The 19,873-nt window shown below is 36.7% G+C and overlaps 2 protein-coding genes across 4 annotated transcripts; both read right to left on the bottom strand.

Annotated features, from left to right (window-relative positions):
- On the bottom strand, positions 3,426 to 8,319 carry LOC18613053 (NADH dehydrogenase [ubiquinone] 1 alpha subcomplex subunit 9, mitochondrial). Of its 3 annotated transcripts, XR_001926235.1 has the most exons (13): positions 8,138 to 8,318; positions 7,906 to 8,005; positions 7,692 to 7,756; positions 7,405 to 7,490; positions 7,233 to 7,317; positions 7,077 to 7,147; positions 6,459 to 6,590; positions 4,976 to 5,091; positions 4,756 to 4,879; positions 4,615 to 4,683; positions 4,131 to 4,251; positions 3,782 to 3,995; positions 3,426 to 3,612 (listed from the first exon to the last, which is right to left on the bottom strand). XR_001926235.1 is itself a non-coding variant. In XM_007050085.2 (12 exons), the coding sequence occupies exons 1-12, from the start codon at positions 8,229 to 8,231 to the stop codon at positions 3,856 to 3,858; spliced, it is 1,179 nt and encodes a 392-aa protein (XP_007050147.2). In that variant the 5' UTR covers positions 8,232 to 8,319; the 3' UTR covers positions 3,426 to 3,855. The 3 variants fall into 3 exon arrangements, 2 of the variants coding, with proteins under 2 accessions (XP_007050147.2, XP_007050145.2); XM_007050085.2 differs by having other exon boundaries at positions 3,426 to 3,995; positions 8,162 to 8,319; XM_007050083.2 differs by having other exon boundaries at positions 3,426 to 3,995.
- Positions 8,890 to 19,873, bottom strand: LOC18613052 (ABC transporter C family member 5). The gene is made up of 12 exons (XM_007050081.2): positions 19,418 to 19,873; positions 16,875 to 19,125; positions 16,430 to 16,750; positions 16,264 to 16,350; positions 14,583 to 15,275; positions 14,287 to 14,451; positions 12,906 to 13,200; positions 12,235 to 12,449; positions 10,707 to 11,012; positions 10,124 to 10,187; positions 9,741 to 9,980; positions 8,890 to 9,621 (listed from the first exon to the last, which is right to left on the bottom strand). Exons 2-12 carry the CDS (start codon positions 18,993 to 18,995, stop codon positions 9,509 to 9,511), a joined length of 4,620 nt encoding a protein of 1,539 aa, XP_007050143.2. The 5' UTR covers positions 18,996 to 19,125; positions 19,418 to 19,873; the 3' UTR covers positions 8,890 to 9,508.

Below are 19,873 nucleotides of genomic sequence, written 5' to 3'. Positions count from 1 at the left end.
TGGAGTCCATGTGCGTATGCTCTTTGCCCCATCAGTGTGCTTCCACTAGTTACCATTATTAGTGTGTTATTGATTAAATCAATTCAAAAACCTCCCTCCTTTTCAAAGGCAAAAGCTTTCGAATGGCCCATTGCCTAATTAAAAGCTGCAGAAATAAGATTCCTAGCCCTTGTAACATGTGTAGATAAGGGCACCTTTCTCAATCATTTCTATCTCTTTCAACAGATTGCTATATTTGCATGAATTTGGCGATGGAGTTACCCGACATGCATGATACTTGTTCGTCAGTCATAGGTAATTTTTTCTTTTTATGAAGTACTTTGCATCAGTTTCAAGAATCCAAAAGTCATCAATATAGTAAATGGAAAAATATTAAATAACGTGTTAATTTAAATTTATTAATTTTTATAATACCACATCGAATTTGTAATTGGATGACAACAGATTTGAGTCGATATTTTGTGTAATTCATAAATTCATTATTTTTGTAATACCGAATTGAATTTGTAGCCTAATGGTAGTAGACTGGAATTAGTATTTTGTGTAATTCATCCAATCACTCTATTTGGAATATTAACATATAAAGAACAGAGGAGAGAGGTGATAGCTAGGTCAAATAACCAAAGAAATTCTAGGGGAAACGTGGAGGCAAATATCTTGCTTGGTCTGCTCATAAATTGATTTAAAGTATTGGTATTCTGCTTGGTTAGTGCTAGGTGTAGCATCCTTTTCATTGAAAACCTTAATCGATATTGAAATAAGCAAAAGGTTGAGACAAAAGAATTTAAGGCATGTCAACCCACCTAGATCCCACATTCTTCAATCAAATTGAATAAGTCGTAAGCCCCAAATGACTTAATCTAAGTCAGCTTGCAGCCGGCACCCAGCTCCTCCTACCTAGTGGCCACCATTTTAGTGACATGAACCCTTCAAATAAACAACTGGCCGGCTCTAAGCTTTTGATTAACGTATGATCTTAGTACATGTAAATCCATGAAAGAAGCGTATCCTTGTTTCTGGGTCCGATGGTTTAAGTCTGTTTCCATCTTAATTATATATAAGCCAACAAGGGGTAATCCCAACTGAGATGGGACTCTTTCAAGCGAAGCTTGACTCATTATGGGCTTGGGGGGATTGAAGTTGAACACATACATGTGGACGTGTCTTGTCTCTCACGATAAAAATGCAATCCTTGTCTAGCTAGTTACATTTTGAGCATTGACGTAAGATAGATAGGTACAGCCAAAGCAAGTAGGGAAGGTTGTGCTTGGAGGTTAGGATCCCAAGCCCATGCAATAAACTCACTTGGGCAACCACCCGACTTTGTTTATCACCACACGACAGATTGGAACAGTAGAAGTCCTTAGATCTGGCGTTGAGGAAGACACTTTTGCTTTTCACACCATCCATGTGTTTTGTCATCACAATCTGTGGTGAACAGCAGAGGGCCTAACAACCTAACACAACAGCTGCTTAACGAAAAAAAGGGGAGATTTTGATGTATAGAGGAGCTCAATAATAGAACTAATAATTCCAAAGAATCAGATATCGTTGTCCGGATCTAACCCTGAAACTGAAGCAATCAGGCTCTGTTATTAAATGCTGTTACAACTGAAGCTCAACCAATGGTTAATTAGTTCTGAATTTGGTAGATGCAAAAGATTATTACTAGAGCAGCAATGAAGATAGCAACAGAAATAAAATGACTGGGATGAATACAAACAAGAACAGGCTACCAAACTCTAATGTGGCACCGGCTGTCCGCCTGGTAATGGATCCTGGGTCTAACGTTAGATCTCCAAAGTAGAGATGAACCCCAGGATTCTTCATTTTAATGTTACTCCCCAGCAAAAGAGAATTGTTTGCCCCTTGAATGTTGCTGTTTGTATAAATGTTGATGCAGCAACAACCTTCGGGCTCGCCAGCCGTGCCACGGCGGATGAACATGGTTGCCCCAGCATTGCTCCCTTCCAAGTTAACGCGATTAAAAGAGCCCAAGCCGATTTCTGGGGTGCTGCGTCTTGACATGATAGATTGGTTTAATTGATGGCGTGTTCTGAAATTTGAGAGGGGTCAAGCACACCACTCATGAACAGATTGATTGTCCCTTCACCTCACTGCTTTGCTTCTTTGCTTGCATTATGAGTTGTGTGTTTTCACTTTTCGCCAGCTACAAGAAAAGATAAATTCTATTAGAATCACTTAAACAACACTCCTTTTACTCGTTTCTTTTCTTCGTTTAATTTTTTCATCCTAGTTCATCAGACCGCAATGCAAAGAGTAATCCAAGAAGCAAAGCTTTTATATATCTTATTAATGTATTCGAATTCTATCAATACTAGATTAATTTTTTGGATGCTATCTAAATCCGTACTTGAATATCTTAAACACTACATATTCTTCGTATCGATTAAAATAATCTTTATATATAGAGTTAAAAAAAAATTTATGTATATTGTTGATGAAAATTAAAGTTAGTTTACAAGAAAAAAAATTAAAGTTTAAAAACATATTTACAATAATTAATGTATTTTAGCAAGTATTACATTATTTATAAATATAAAACTAAATTTTAATATTAAAAATTATTATTTGTAATTGAATTTTGAGTTGTGGATATCTTATAATTATTACCCGAACACAGAGAATATAGATTTAAGAATAATATCGAGACAACGAGTCTCACTCATTAAGTTGCTCTCTTTCCTCTTCGTCCAATTTTAAAAGTAATAATAAAACGTGCACCACATACTCTTCCTGTCGGCACCCATTATTTTTGCTCTGTTTTGTTTTATTACACTGGAGAGGGTTTCAGGCGTCGGCACCGGTCGTTTGGTAACTAGTACAATCTACCGGAGATAACCCCTCACCGAAACGTTTAGCAAGTATCTTTATTCAATGTAATCAAAAAATTAATCCATGTCCAATGGAATTAATAGAAATATGTATCTTTTTCAATAAAAATAAGTTATATGTGTTAATTCAAATTCATAATTTTTTTTATAAATTTAAAAACCCATTGACGTAAAATCCGTAATTATAAAATTCATAATTAAAAATTCCACTAAATTATACACTTACATGGACTCTTTCACCCATTCAAAAGAGGAACCCTTCTTTGTTCACTTTAGCATCTCTAGTAATGAAATCACTATCTCACGTCAATGAGCAGTTTGAATAAACTCTAATACCACTTGCAGCAAACTCACACCTCCAACTCAAAGAATATACATATTAAATAAATAAAGAATAAACCCTCTACTCATCTAATGAGATCTCTAACAATTGCACACTGCAGGATCATATGTGATTACAAGACCAGAACCAACGAATGCCAAAACAATTTAAAGGCAAGGATAGGAATTTGGGAACCGTTTAAGCTGGCAACATTTCAGACTGCCATGGAATTGAGGAAAACGCAAAAGGCATAAATGCCACAGAAACGAAGAATATGGTTTCTTTTAACAGGAGATACCTCCCAAGAATTATCTTCTTTAAGAAAATTACAAATGAGCTGAATATTTCTCACAATTATACATTCCTGAAATAACTCAAGCTTCCTTCCCCTTTATTATTCTTTACTAGTTTCTGCCATCGAAAACAAGCCCCTCCCTGCAAACCTATGACGCCACTAATTAGTCATCCCATACCACCAAAACAGTATCCGAAATTTATTAAATCTTGCTACTCAGAGACTCACATTCTTCATCTTGACAAAAAAGAAACCAGAATTATGCACTTACGGTCATTCTCGTCTTAAGGAAACGAAGGCATAACATACCAGCATAGGCTTTTCCAAATCAGTGGCATTTTCAGACAAACAAACACATCAGGGACTGAAAGATCAAAATAATATTAAGGCCAATATTCTGGATTAACTTTTTCGCTGACTGTAGACCCAAATTGTGGACCACCCTTACGATATTGGATAAGATACTCAACTGGGTATCCCTTCAACTTATGAGGCACAATACCCAAATCCGTAAAAGTTAAAGCTGCAAAACACACCACAAAATAGAAGGGGAAAATGAGAGATGGAATACATCTTGCAACAAGGAAACTTATCGGCAATGCCATTAAACATTAGAAAAAAGAATGATATATTCTAGCCTGAAAGTATTTCAACTGACCATTTTCTGAGACAATGGTATCAGTTGCAAATGCATGTATCTGATCCAGATTGAAGATGTCAGGATTTGGTAGTGGAAATGGCACTTTCTTGAGTAATACCTCTCTGGGCATTGCAATTGCCTGAAACCATCAAACAATGATTGAGCTCTTAAATTATAATTCAACAGCAAACGCTACAAATAAACAGAACTGTGATAATACAGTAACAACATGAATAAGCAAATTGCAGCACAATTTGCAATTGCACATAACAAAGTGTTAGTCATAACTAAGGCATGAGAACTACAACACATTCCCCTGAAATTTATAAGAAATTTGTTGCCAGCAAAACTATATGTTTATCATGCATATAGTCAATACTCATAAATTAGACAACAGAATAAAAGCTGCACTTGCTTGGAATAGCTAAGACATTGCTTCTGGCACTTAGCCTGAAGCAAATTCAACCTCCCTATCATCCAAATAGAAAGGTTGCATATTCACCTTTGCAACGGGTAAAGGTACTTTTACATAGCGGGGCCACTCACGGATCATGTCATGCATAAGCTCAGCCTGCATGGAATTTTAGGTTTCGTTATACCAACAAGCATTGCTGCAATAAATGAACAAGAGGAAAAATATTACCAGCTCATGCACAGTAAAGATCTCTGGCCCACCCAACTCATAAGCTTTTCCCATGCTGGTGCCATCATCTTTTAAGGCCGCAACAATTGCAGAAGCAACATCAACAACATATACAGGCTGGATTCTGTGAAGAAACTGGTGTTAGTAAAAGATGCACAAAGCTTTCAAAAAGAGCACCCCACAAATATTAATTAAAAATTTCAGCTTATTTCAAAATTACTTCGTAGATCCATCACCAATGAGTGGAAGAAAACTATATTTCTTTACAAACTGTGCCCATCGATTCATGATCCGATCCTCAGTACCAATCATTATAGCAGGTTTCATGACGGTAGCCTGTAGAAGGAATAATATGCTCAAAAAGTTGATGTTGAAATCAGAGGGTAACATCTAAAATGAGGAAGCATAGGGCAGACCATCTTTTAATGAGCTAATCACACCTTTTCAACTTAGTTTAGCCTTTTCAGTATGCTCAGTTACCTTCCCTCAAGCTTATTCAGGAAAGAGAGGTGCTTGTGTATTTATTATGTACTTAGACTCTGCAAAATTTGGGTTCTTCTTATGATTGCACTACCTGTGTTATGTACCATTCTCATTATTTACTAGAGTTGACATCACATCTTCACACAAAGTCCAAAACTAAGTAGCCACAATGCAGAGTTCAGCAACTTTGATCCTTCTATTGCAGCTATAACTGCATCATGTTTTCAAGATCACTTTCTAGAGGAATTTTCTAAACAGCTATCAGCTAAGTGTCTGATAAAACTAAAATATTTCGAAGAAAAGAACATATCACAAATTTGGCATTAAGCATTAAGAGAGTGAAAATGACTATTAACTCAAAACAAATCTTATATCAAATTGCATGAACTTGAATTTACTTTGGTTTAGGATGATATCAGTTTACGAAATGAGCAAACATGTTGCAAGGCCTAGAGGGGAATGGAGATGATTGCAGACTAACATCAATGCATTCTTTAATTCTACCAGAAGAAGAAGGAATACATCAATGACTTCTCTTTATTCTTATAAGGAAAGATTACAAAAGGCAGAGGATTCAAGTTGTCAACTCCATCTTATTTTCTCACCTCTATTATTCATTGAAACACAACTTTGATCTCAAGTTCCCAAAGGTAGAAACAATAATATTACAAGTACAAAAGCAATATTGTCATTCAAATAAAGAGCATATATGAATGCACCTACAAACAACCACAATCAAGCCCACAAAAGCTGCAAATAAGTATTTAGCACAACATGTTAAGTAGGAGCTCTGCAGCAGTAAATAAATCATGCATTGAAGCCAGTACAAGATGAAAGCAACAGAAACCATGGGCACATCAAAAGAGATTTAAATACTCCTACAGAACTGTGTCAATATATTATTGCTGTGTCCACCAAAAGCACGAGAACGTTTTTGGCTAAGATCCTAGGAATGGGTATCCTTCCTTATAAAGCTAAATAAAACAATCCATTTCTATCTCCTTCAAACCTAATTTTGTTTATATGTAACTGCACCCCAGATAAGAAAATAAACCAAAAAACAAAAAAATGTCCATTTGTGCTCAATGTAAAGTGTATACATTATTAGATAACACTATTTCACAATTATTACTTTACAGATTCACTCTGCTTATATTATAATAAATTAATACTATATCTAGCATTAGCATCTCAAGTTGTAGAAAACAAAGAGTAATTACTTCAGGAAGTTCTCTTAAAACAGCTTCCTCTGCAGCAGCCTTAGCTCTTAGAAATCTTGATGCAGATGATGGAGAGGACCCTAAGCAAGAAACTTGAATAAATCTCATGATACCACCATGTTCTCTGGCAATCTGGAAAAATCAAGAAAGAAAAACTGACACATGAACCACTAAAAACTCCAGAAAATTCAGCTTAGTTAAATGTAGAAAATGGTTGATAGCAGAAGATGATATGATAAGCAAACCACACACTGGTTCATACAATGAAAACTCAATAAAGATGTATCACAGATAATTTGGTCATAAATATCAGCTTGAATGACAGAAAAGAAAATGAAGTCAATCAACTTGCTATTTGTACTTGAACCCATCTAAAGATGAAGTAAATGATAGAGCCTCAAATAGAGTACATAGCTCAATTATCCTTCAAGGGAAGGAGAGATTGTACATAATACATTTTCTTCTACTTCAAAGTCCCCCTACCCCCCACCCCCTTCTCCAACATAGGACTGAATATAACATTTAGCCCATACACAAGAATTTGTCCAAAATCATGCTAATACCCATTATCAGGAGATTAAGGTGCCAATATCGATGTGAATGAAAGTTCCGACATACCACTGCCAGTTGTTCTGCCATGAAATGGTTCACTTCCTCAAAGCTATAGTTTCTTGTCTCATATTCTCTTCCTGCCAATATAAGCAATACTTTATCAAATGAATCCAAGATTTAAATAACTCTCATAGGTAAAATCAAAAGTGAAGCCTAGTATACCAATAAGATTGATAACAACATTAGCCTTTGCCATCACAGCCTTAATCGAATTTTCATCCCTTGGATCATATTTCATTGGCACTATCTGAGTACGAGAAATATGAAATTAAAACCATAACCCAAATACTAGAATATGAATTTCAATAAAAAGCAATATCATGAGGTATGCTACCTGTCCCAAATCTCCCATCAACTTGAGATGACGAGGGTTATCCTCAGAGCCCCGGAAAGGAACTAACACCTGAGATCCCATTTTAGCTAAAAATAAGAGGAAAACATTAGCAAGTATACACCTTTCAATTAAACCCTCGGTGGATTTTTAAGAAAAAAAAAAAAAAAAAAAACAAAAGCTCTTAGTCATGCACATTTTAAGGCAAAACATGAAACATTTGAGAACAAAAAGAAGCATAACATCAACATAATGCAAAATAATAACTAAAACAAAACAATTTGAATTACCAAGCTGTTGCACAACATAACGACCAAAGAATCCAGTAGCTCCAAATACAGTAGCTATAATTCCACTGCAAGAAAGAGAAGGCAAAATTTTATTCGTAATTTATAAGCCGAATAATATTACCAATATTTTTCAAAAAAAAAAAACCACATTTGGTATATTTATCGCAATAAAACAGAAAATTTCAGCTAAAAAGCAAGAATTCCAAGAAATTACCTAACGGAGGACCGGCCACCGGTGCCCTTGCGAACGAGGTGACCCAAGCCCTTGTGGGCGGCCAGCGTAGATCCGTAGCGCGGATGATCACCTCCATAATCTGAAAAGATTGATAAGAAAATGCTTCAAATTTTGATAAGAACCATGAATTTGAGTGGCAAATGCGAAACACCAATGTAATAGCAGAAGAAAAGATTAATTGAGAAAGCACAAAGTGGGAATGGAAAGTTACAGTGATGGAAGAGAGGGTAAATACACTCGATAGAATAGATTGAAGGTGTTGGCCTCAGAGATTGCTGCCCTAACCGTCTCGTAATCGCCTGCATCTTTTCTCAGCTTAGCTTCTCCGAGAGAGAGAGAAGGGAAGTGGTTTTGTTGGAGTGCAAGTATGGAGGCTTGGGAGATTAGGATCTTGGGTCTTCTAATATTATGTCAGATTTGGGCTTGGGTTCATTGTTTTTATCCCACTGGATCATGCTGGGCCATGGAAATGTTTGTGAACCTTTGATCACTATTAGCTTGTTAAGTTTGGTGAATGAGTTTCAACATAGCGACCAAAGTCTCAAGCAGAAAATCAACTGGAACCGCCACACTATCCAGCCAAAGAAGACTTGCTTTCCATGGTTGCAAACCAGATGTAAAAACAGAAACCCGTGTAGCTTTGTTAACCTTGTCACACAACATAACAACTGACAAAACAATTGTTCAAAGAAAATTTTACTCGGCTGCGGAGTAGTTTTCCTGCTTGCACTTTCTTGGCTATGGTGTTCATGAAATAACAAGATTGAGATGTGAGGGAAGAAAGAGTGAACTTGGAATGTGGGAATACCACGGTCCTTGAACGTATAATGTATGTATTATCATCAGGTCAAATTAAATGTTATGGAATCTCCCAATTGCTGGCATCAAGGAGTCTGCATTATCAAGATCGTAGCAAGAACATTTTTAACAGCATATTCTGTAAAAACCGCTTAGTAAATTGGATGTAGAAATTTTGTGCTACAGCAGTACAGTGATATATTCGATATTGCTGAAAGAGTGGGGGAGAAAAAGCAGGAAAGATACAAGTTTGAAGCAAAATTCATGGCATCACAGCCTATATCTGAAGTTGCCACTACAGAGAGATGAAACAAAATTTATGTTCTTCAGTCTACAACTAAAATTTGTGCCAGTAGTAACAGCGGATCTGACTAGTTCTGCAACTCTAAAATTTGCCCTAACTAACATTCTCACATTTTCTAAGCACTAGTTTATTGCACATCATCAAACAAATATGAGCCACCCATTTTTTTCTTCCGTGTAATTATTACCAAACTCTACCCATCTGACTTATTTTCCGTTACAAGGTATGCCGGGTTGCTAACCGTGCATGAATTCCCCATATCCACTTAAGGGGATGAATTAACTCGAAATTACCTTGAAGTAGAAACTACTTTCCTCTACTTGAGGTTTTGGTTTAATGGCATGATGTTCACATCTGTCCTTGCCATTTGTCATTGAGTTTGCCAAGCCAAGTTCTGCGAAAAGAAGCAGCAGCAGCTGGTTCAATCTTGGCAGCTTGCGGTGCCTTGTAATTGGAAGAATTTTGGGCACGCAATCTGTTTCAAAAATCTGGAATCCCACTTGATCTTGAAGAATACTCAGTTACCAACTTTAGAAACATGGATGATTTATCCTCAAGGAGATGTGCTGGAGTATCAAACTCTGCAACTCGACCTACAAATTGATTGCCAAGTCATTGGAAAAAGGTCAAGACTTTCAATACTTGACACCAATAATAATACTGAAACATCTCAAACTTAAGATGAAATATTAAAGATAATTGTTTTACGTACCATCACTTAGTACCAAAACAAGATCACTGTCAATTACAGTTGGAATACGATGTGCAATTGTGCAAACTGTGCAGTTTTTGAACTCTGTTCGGATGATCTTCTGTATGAGATTGTCCGTGGCAGTATCAACTGACGCCGTTGCTTCATCTAGCACAAGTATTCTTGCCTGTTTAAGTAAAGCCCGGCCCAGGGAAACAAGTTGCCGCTGCCCCACACTCCAGTTATCTCCATTTTCTAAAACTGCACAGTTTACATAAAGAAAAAGGATCTATCAATCACATGCAACTTTAGGGGCTTTTGCCTCTTCTTTCTCTCTGCATTTTTACTTTTCTTGTTTCAGTTCAGATGATACAGTAATGATGTCCAAGAGAAAAAGCACAAACCTGGTGTACCAAGCTTTTGGTCTTTCTCACGAACAATATCTCCAAGCTGAGACTTATCAAGTGCCTGTAACAAATTAAAATTCAGTACTTAATTGGGTGCACATCATTCAACATGATCATATTTCAAGATTCAAGCATCATTTTGTCATGGTAGTTTTGTTTACTTGGAAGAAAATGATACCAAAAGATTGAAAAAGAATGTAAATCAAGTAACTAAGTGGCAGTTGTTTAGTATGGACCATAAAAATTTTTGGCAGGTGTTAGGAAATGAATGTGAGCAAATGAGAACAGATACATTAGTATGATTTATTTGTAACAACGTACCCTACAAACTAATAATCTCATCGAAAAAAACTTCAGAATCTTCAATAAAAACTAGAAACTTGGTAGTTATTCAAAATTTCTAGAATTTTTAATTACTTTGGAGACAAGGAACATCATGAATGTGTTATAACAAGGGATTCATGCCCATAATTAAATACCAGGTTTTTTGTCAAATTCATAAACTAAATATAACTCTCTGCTAAGTATACTTGTAAAGTGAGGGCAAGAGAGAGAGCTCGTATGCAAGTGAAATTTATACCTCCCAAATTTCATGATCTGAATGTTCTTCAAGAGGATCAAGATTGCCTCTAATAGTTCCTTCAAATAATGTAGGATCCTGGGGTATGATACTAAGACGGCTACGAAGGTCATGGAGGCCAATTGTTGAAATGTCAATGTTGTCTATAATGATTCTCCCACCAGCCGGCTCAATCAATCGGAATAATGCTTGGATCAAAGTAGATTTACCGCTTCCAGTGCGCCCAACAATTCCAATCTTCTTGCCACCAGGGAATGCACAGGTTACCCCATGAAGCACCACAGGAAGATTTTCCCCATAACGAACCTTCAAAAGAGGGAATAGAAAAAGGAAAGTAAAAGTCAGCATGCGGTGCTTGTAATATTCTAACAAAGAATACTTTATCTATTTTCTCCAACATCATTGAAAAATAAAACTATGAATTATCTATTAATTACAAACAGCCTTCTACGATATCTTTCTTTCATCCTTCCTTTTGTGGCATGAGAAAAATAAAAAAAAATCAGAAAACACAATCCAAATTTCCCAATTCAGTCAACTATGTCAAGCAAGGGGAGAAAAAGATATTAAGTTTTTAGCCAGAGGAATTATTAAAAATGCCACTAGATTCTCCCTTCTCATACCATAAAGCATTCATATCCTGCACACCTTCCTCATAAAGTTGCTACTACTGGGTGGTGTTTGGTATGGGTTGATCACCCCAAAAACCATGATCATCTGCACTCAGTAATTAGATCACTGTGTTTTGTAGGAACTTGGTTATCTTGCATGGCAGTGATCTTAGACCAACGAGAGTGATTAAATCACTACTAATTCTTATACAAAAAGGTGGAAAACTTTTTTCACCAAGATGGAGTGATCTGTAAAAATAATGTTGGACAATTTTACCCTTTAAAATGTGCAAAAAAGACTTGCTTCCTCCCAAAATAAAAATAAATTTTTACATAGTAAGGCTTTACTCTTGCAAATATTCTTTGTAGCCAACTAAAAGGATTTTACATATTTCTCCCCACTTTTTTCCTTTGGTTATATATGTAACCTTTGTTTTGCTAGCAAATTCACTATTATTTTGATAAATTAAGTTTGTTTTTCCATTCAAAGGTTTCATCTAATTTAAAAGGTTAACAGTTAGTTTATCAAAGATAAATATTTTATATATTTGTTTATTGATTTGATAAATCACTAAAGAAATAAAATAATAATATTACACCAAATTCTTATGTTAATAGAATATTACAATTATTAATATATTAACTTTTAAAACATGATTATTTTGGTAATATATACAAAACAATGTTTGATTTTTATGGGATACCCAACATAGCAATCTCTAATCCCCAGTGATTAATGATTACTGAGTAAAATCATACCAAACATGGTGATCAAGTAATTAGATCAGTATAGGGGTCTTGAAAAGGATACCAAAGGCTACCTAAAAGACCTAATTTATAAAAAGAATGGCATATGAGTCTTCTATGTTGCCAGGAAAAGAAGTTACTGCATGATGCGGTGAAAAACAGCTGGATACCTTTAAATCGACCAATTCAATTGTTCCATTTTCGGGCCATGAGGATGGAGGGCGGGAGTTCTCAATAACAGCAGAAGCTTCACTTGGAATTTGGCTGTACTGATATATCCTCTCTATGGAAATAATTTTATTCTCGAGCTTGCAAAAGCTAAGTATCCACCGCGATAGCCGTGCGTTTAAGTTAAGGCCATATGTCACAGCAAGGCCTGCCATACCTGTTTAGAAGAAGCAATGATGCTTAGCATCAGCATATTATCACGATTAACAGCTCCAATTTTTCATTTCTATCTTATACCTAACATAGTCTTAATAATAATGGAACTGTGTTGTCCTCCTTTGACTAAAAAAAAGAACTGTGTCCAAACTTGGCAGCACCGGTGTAGCTCTCCGCCTCATGGAGGATCACAGCTCAGTTCAATAAAACCTTAATCCTTACCAACCAAGATCAACCACAACAACACAATAGACACCATTTAAAGGAAAAAGAAAAAGTAATGAGTGATAATGTAACTAAAGTACCCAAGAATTCTAAGGGTTCTTAGTCTAGTCAAACAACACGGTGCAATGTCTACTAAAGGATCATTTCTCAGTACCACTACCCCTCACTCCTGATCACTCAAAATTTCTTACAAAAACAAGCAGATTAAATAGTAATGAAAAAGATTACTTACTTGGATCAATACTTCCATGTGGAAAACTCACAAGCAAAATCATGCAAAAAGCAAATACAAAGGTTGAAAGTAATTCCATGCGCAGGCAGAGCCATTCAATGGCTGCAAGACTGCAAAAGAATGGGCGAGCAAAACAATCAAGAAGATAAATGTTTCTCTTCATGAACCTTTTCTCTTGCCCAAAACCTCTTATCGTGGCTGCTCCAGCAATGGACTCACCAAAAAGATGAATAATTGGAGATTTCTGAATGCTAACTATGCGAACCAGTTCCCTCGATGAAGCCATGTAGTATTTCTGCAACCAGCAAAAGTGAGCAATGCATCAGAAGAAACGCATTTCCCAAGAAACTACATTACAGTAACTCTGAAATGATAAAGTGCATACTAAGTTCGCCAACAACAGTTAAAATGGTTAAGGGTAGATGAATGAAAAAAAAATGTGAATTTAGAGACTGGCAACTTCAACTCCAAATACAAGAATCTAAAAATAAATAAACAAATCTTGTCAAACAATGTGAAAGTTGCAAGGAAAATCCAAGAAGATAGGAAAATTAAAATCTTAAAAAGGTTGAAAGATAAGCTCATATCCTTTTAACCTTACCATCAAGGTTTTTAGACTGTCAACAGACATTAAAGTAATCCAATAAAGAGTAGTATGAGGCAAACTTTGGGGCAAAATTTACCATGATGTAAATACTACTTTCTCATTGTTGCATTCACCAGAATCTAGTGGAAGTGCTCTATGACCACATTATTTACAAGTTAAGAACCAATGGTAACTCTAAGACCAGAATTTAAAGCAATTTTAAATAATCAATCACCCATAGATCTTTAACAATGGAACTGACGAAATAACGGAATTGGTCCATACTTCTTAGAAATGTGTGTTTAGAAATAGAAGCAGATGTTTAATATGTCGTTCCTCTCTAATCACAATTTAAACAGATACCAAATGAATAGTAAAAGAAGAAAAGCGCACAATTCACTGCTGAGAGGAAAAGAGCAGATATAAATAATAGCTAATAGCTAGTGATTGAAGCAACCTCACCACAGAAATAATAAAGGCCGCACCCTCACACATCAAGTAATCATAGTCTAATTTTTTTTTAACATTTATATAAGCCATTCTAATACTACAAAATCATATCATTTATCACATACTGTCCATGTTGTTCACCTGGATGCAGACTATGTTTCAATAAGCAATGCAATTTTTAATCCTAAAAGAAGGTGATGAGCCTCCTGGTTTGTTCCCAGCTAAATCAGAAAACAGAATAAACTTAAAGAAGTAAGCTATTACTAATGTGCTTCCATTTCCCTCAGTCTATGAGAGTCAATGGAACCCAACAACAGATACTTGAGGCAAAATAGAAGTACCTACCTGCATCCACAGGCAAGCAACAGCCATTGGGACAACAAGAAGCAGTACTTGCCAAGTAACTTTTGTCATTACACCAACAATCCCAAGAAGCTGTATTGTTGTTGAAGCAAACCCACCAAGTCTAAAAGGAATATCAAGATCCACAACACTTTGATCAATAGACACCTGTGAGTTTACAAATGACCATCATCATATAATCCAAATTAAGGAAAATGGAGTTCAAACAAAGATGGAAAAGATCTAGCAACTTTAAATATAACCTATCACATGAAAATATATATTAAAAAAAAACTTACACGATTCAAGATCCGCCCAGCTGGAGTTGAATCAAAAAATGACATTGGGGCTCGAAACACACTTCTAAGCATCTTGAGAAACAATTTTTGTGCAGCTGCCAGACCGAATGTGGCTACCAGAACAGCTCTGACAAATATAAACCAAGAGCTCCCAAAAGCAAGGGCCATATAAACAACAAGGAGGACCATAGGACTGACTTTAGCTTGGTCTCCTTCAGTCTGGGGGTTCGCCCATGCCATCCACCAATTACTAGCTATTTGAAGGAACTGAAATAATGTTTGTGCAAGAACAATAAGCGGTATCAAAATGCCTTTATATGCTGCCACCATATATGACAAATACACCTTCATGCTGACTCTTCCTTTTACCCTTTCCTCTTCTTGAACAAGCTGCTTTTTCCTACGCTTTGCTTTCTTTTTCTCTTTAATTGCTTTCTGTTCTGAAGCTGATGCACCATCTTGCACTTCCTTTGCTAAACTGTCAATATTATTTCCAGCCGAATCACATTTTTTATTTAATATGGTTGGCCCATCAAGAAGCAAATTTTCATCGGAGTCTTCTGATGAGTGACTTGGAATATCCATTGCTTCAATTGCTTCATGGTGAGCTGACACCAGAGTATTGAAATCAGTGCCTGCTTGTAAAAGTTCATCATATTTTCCAGCCTGTATGATGCGGCCATCCCGTAGAACCTGCAGACATGATTAATGACATTTGAGAACAAAACATACAGAACACTCTATTCAAAATCACTCTCATCATATCACCACCTTTGGCCAAAAGGAAAAAAGAGAGGAGGAAGATAGATATACTAGAACTCTTATATTGAATCCCAGAAAATGATGACACCAGGTTACTTATATTGCATAATTACTCCAAAAAAAAAATTATTATTATATGAACAACAGCTGAGTTAAAAACAACAGCTTTCTGTCCAAACAACACTTCATAATAATCTAATTCATTACTTACATCATTTTCAACCTTCCAATACTGGACATAAAATCCAATTCATTACTTACATCATTTTCAACCTTCCAATACTGGACATAAAATCAGATAAAGAGAGGGGCATTACATAGGAAGGGGAAGGGGAGCACATGGCCTTGAACAAGGATTCATCCAGAAAATTTATTGATCTTTTCTTAATGAAAAGGAAAAACAATGTATGTGCAAATCCATGAATTCAACCAATACAGATGCCCTTCTGGTCAGAAAAGAACCAATACATATGCTACTAATGTTTAGCTTTAACTCAAAGAAAACCCTCAAGAGATAAATTACACAAAATGCCATAAGGAAACTAAATATATATATAACAAAACAAGTGTATGCTGTCCACTTTCTCAATTACTTGGTTTTATGAATATAAAGTTTTATCATTTAAGATAAGGGGCATAACAGTCACCGAAATATCCAATTTGAATTTTGTCGTTCAAGATATTTTAGGCATAAAAACAAGTTCCTAACAAAAAAAATTAACACCTCACCAAAAACACTATCTAAAATGTTCTGCTAAAAAATTTGTCTTCAGATCATAGTAGAAGCTAAAGCATATGATGTGGTAGGGCATGAACTTTAGTATGTGCCATGCATGTATCCCATGAGAAAGAGTGAACTTCAGCATGCATCATGGCATGCTGGAGTCCTAGCAGAAATAAATTTGAAAATATTCCATACCAGTATCAAATCAGCAGTAGGTAGAAATTCAACTTGATGGGTCACAAAAATAACAGTCTTACAAGCCAGTGCTGTCATTATGTATTCCTGCAGTTCCAAATAAATTGTTCAGCCAAATTCTATTGATATGAACAGAAATGTGTGCAGTACATTGACCAAGTCAAACCTTGAACAGTTCTGAGCTAGTGTGTGCATCAACAGCACTGAAGGGGTCATCAAGCAAATATATGTCGGCATCTTGATAAAGTGCCCTTGCAAGCTGCACACGTTGTTTCTGACCACCACTCAGATTTATACCCCTATCTCCAATTATGGTTTGATCTCCATGTGAAAAGAGTTCAAAATCCTTCTTCAGGGAACAAGCATGGATGACATTCTTGTATTTTGCTTTATCCATTGGACTGCCAAAAAGAATGTTCTCTTCAATATTTCCAGACTGAATCCAAGCCGACTGAGAAACATAGGCAGCAGTTCCACACACTCGAACCTGTTCAAACATCAGAGTAAAAGAACAGTTCTAAAACCTTTTCCATTAATGGGGGAAAAGTCGTAAAATTAAGAATATAATTGGAGGTCGAAATTAGGATAAAAGTTCTATGAACCGGACTTACTTCACCAGAGATTTTAGGAATCTCCCCAAGGATGCAAGAGAGCAAGCTTGATTTCCCAGAGCCAACCATGCCACAAACTGCAACACGCATCCCCCTTTCTACTTTCATTTGTATTCCAGATAAGGTGGGCCTTGAAGAAGAGGGGTCCCAGCCAAACTCACCATCCTTAATCTCTATGGCCACCTTTGACATGCCTCGGGGCAGAACAATGGTGGCATCTTCCTGCAGCTCTTCCTCTTGCAGGAATCCAGAAATTCGATCAAGAGAAACCTTTGTCTGTGCCATCATAGACACCAGATCAGGAAAATTCCTGAGTGGTTCTTGGAGGATTCTGAAAGTGGCCAGTGCAGAAAGAACACCACCTGCTGTGAGCTGACCTCCCAACAATATAGATGTTGCAAATGTAACAGCGGCAACAAATATGGGGGAGCTCCAGAAAATGAATGTAATAAAGGCCTGCGAATAGAGGGCTTTACGGAGCCACTTGAATTCTACACCCCGCATCTCCTCCAGTTTCACTCGGTACCTATCCTCCCAAGCTTGTAACTTTAGAATCCTCATGTTCCTTAGACACTCAGAAGTCTTCCTCATTCTATCATCCTTGGCAGCCATTAACTTGTCTTGATAATCTTCTTGGACCTTTGCCAAAGGAACAGTAATAACTATGGATATAATGGTTGAAACCAATGTGGCAACGGAAGCAATTCCAACATTTTTATATAATATTGCAAGAGCAAGAATTATTTGCAAAGGAAGCATCCAAATGTCATGGAGATACCAAGAATAGTCTCCCACCCTTTGAACATCAACAGCCATGTAATTAACAATTTCTCCACTGGTGTGACTTTGTTTAGCCAAGCTCGAGAGCTTCAGCCCCTTTTGATACACCATTGCTGTTAGAGCTGATCTCACATGCATACCCAAAATGTCAACCCCGAGATACCACTGCCGGGTTGTCAATGTCTCTACAAGCTTGGATGCAAAAAAAATTCCAGCAAGAACATAACCCTCATGAGGGAAAGTCTCCTTCCCTCCCAAATAATCAACAAAGTAACTAATCATGTATGGGCCCACATAGGAAACAAGAGTGTTCAACAAGGCAAATAGAGCATTGCAAGCTGCTTCCTTCCAGAATGACTTCAAAATTGCCCAAGCCAAAGAAGGCTGCTTCGATAGGTTTTCAGCTTTCAATTTTTCCCAATTTGAATTCAAAACCTTATAATTGGTCTTGGCTCGATCTTTTGGCGCAAGAAGGGGAATGTCCTTAAGCTCAAGGGGTCTCTTCGCACCAACTGAAAGAAGTGGATTTAGCCAAGAGAGTGTGGCCAAGCTAAAGAGCCCAGCATCACTATAAGGAGTAACCTTAAGACACCCTGCCTCCTCTTCAAGAAGCAATGGTTCCTGAAGGTCAGAGTTTCTACAAACTTCTATACCAGTCACACCTCTAATTGCAACAAAGCAAAGAAATGCAAGGGCCGGGGTTACAGCAAAATTGGCCACAACATGAGAAGACAAGTGGTTTGATCCATCTACTAAGAATGATTTCCCATCAACATACAAGCTACACAAGCAAATCACAAAAGAAACAAACCACCATACCCTCAACAACAATGGGAATTTCTCAGATACCTTAAATTTACAATGGAGAGCTGAAAAGCTCAATACAAACCAAGCTAAACCTTGAGCAGCAGGCAAGGCAAGAACAGACCAATCCACAACCTTCCTATCAACAGCCTCTCTTATCAAACCAAACCCATCAAATCCTAGCACCACAACTTGCACAAACAGCACATAGAAGCAACAAATTACAGACAATTTAAACCCAGTACCGACTATAAGATGCTGAACTTCTCCATCAACACTAACACTTCTCCTAATTGGGCTTGAATTCGTAACAGAATCGTCCTTAAGAAATCGAATTCGACCAAGACAGACAAATATTTGCCTTGCAGATACTATGAAAATAAACACCAGGAAAAGTGTCAAATTGATGCAGATTGAGGATAATTCCAAAATGGGCAAACCTTGAATTGCTCTCAGAAGGGAGAAATGCGGTGGTTGTCCAGCAGACGACGATGAAAAAGAAGCTGTTATGCTATTGAGCAAAAGTATGAAGCCCATTATTGAAATATGTGAGCTTTTTTGTGAAGGAGAGACCTTAGAAATAAGTTGAGTCGGTGGCTTTGTTGATGTTGTTCATGAATTAAGTGAGAAGAGAGATCAAATCGTGTCAAGAAGGGCATCTCACCATCTGAAGCAATGAAAGAGGCAAACAACAACAACAACAAAAAAGGGTTATTTGGAGATAGAATCTGCAGACACATTGCACATGAAAACAAATAGATTTTTCTCAACACGGGAAACGAAGACAGAAAGCAGAAAAAAGACGATTCTTTTTATTTATATCCACTCTCTCTCCTTCTTATCTCTCTACATATCATCGTGAGAGAACAGAAGGAGACAAATGGAGGACACTAAGAATCAAAAGAAATAACCCATATCAGAAACAAAAATACAAAAACAGAAAATTTAATAAAACCGACCTGGGTTTTTGTCCTGTGATCAACCAGATGATGGTGGCTGGCTCTCTTCAAAGCTCTCCTCTTTCCCACAACAAAGCTCCAAACCCTTTTCTGATATATATATATAGAGAGAGAGAGAGAGCGAGAGAGACAGAGAGCACCACTCGTACACTAGCATTCCCAATCCCAAATGAATGATCTGTTGATTTAGATGCTGAGTAGGATACAGCCTATAAGCCTAATAACATGTAGAATCTTGAGAAAGAAAAGAAGAAGAAAATAAAAAAGCAATCTAATTTGTATATATATGAAGAGAAAGAGAGAGAAACGGAAGAAAAAATTACTGTAGTTGTCTCTCTGTTCCTCTTTGCACTTTCGTTCTCTCTCTGTTTGGCGCACAGAAAGGTTAAATGGAAAAGTTTTTGTTTTATCCTTTGCAAAGTTTAGACCGTCCGTTGTACCTGTGCTTGTAGCACT

Source organism: Theobroma cacao, chromosome 1, assembly GCF_000208745.1.
Source record: "Theobroma cacao cultivar B97-61/B2 chromosome 1, Criollo_cocoa_genome_V2, whole genome shotgun sequence".
NCBI lineage: Eukaryota > Viridiplantae > Streptophyta > Magnoliopsida > Malvales > Malvaceae > Theobroma > Theobroma cacao.
The sequence above is the reverse complement of the archived record's forward strand: the minus strand, read 5'-3'. Positions and strand labels throughout refer to the sequence as shown.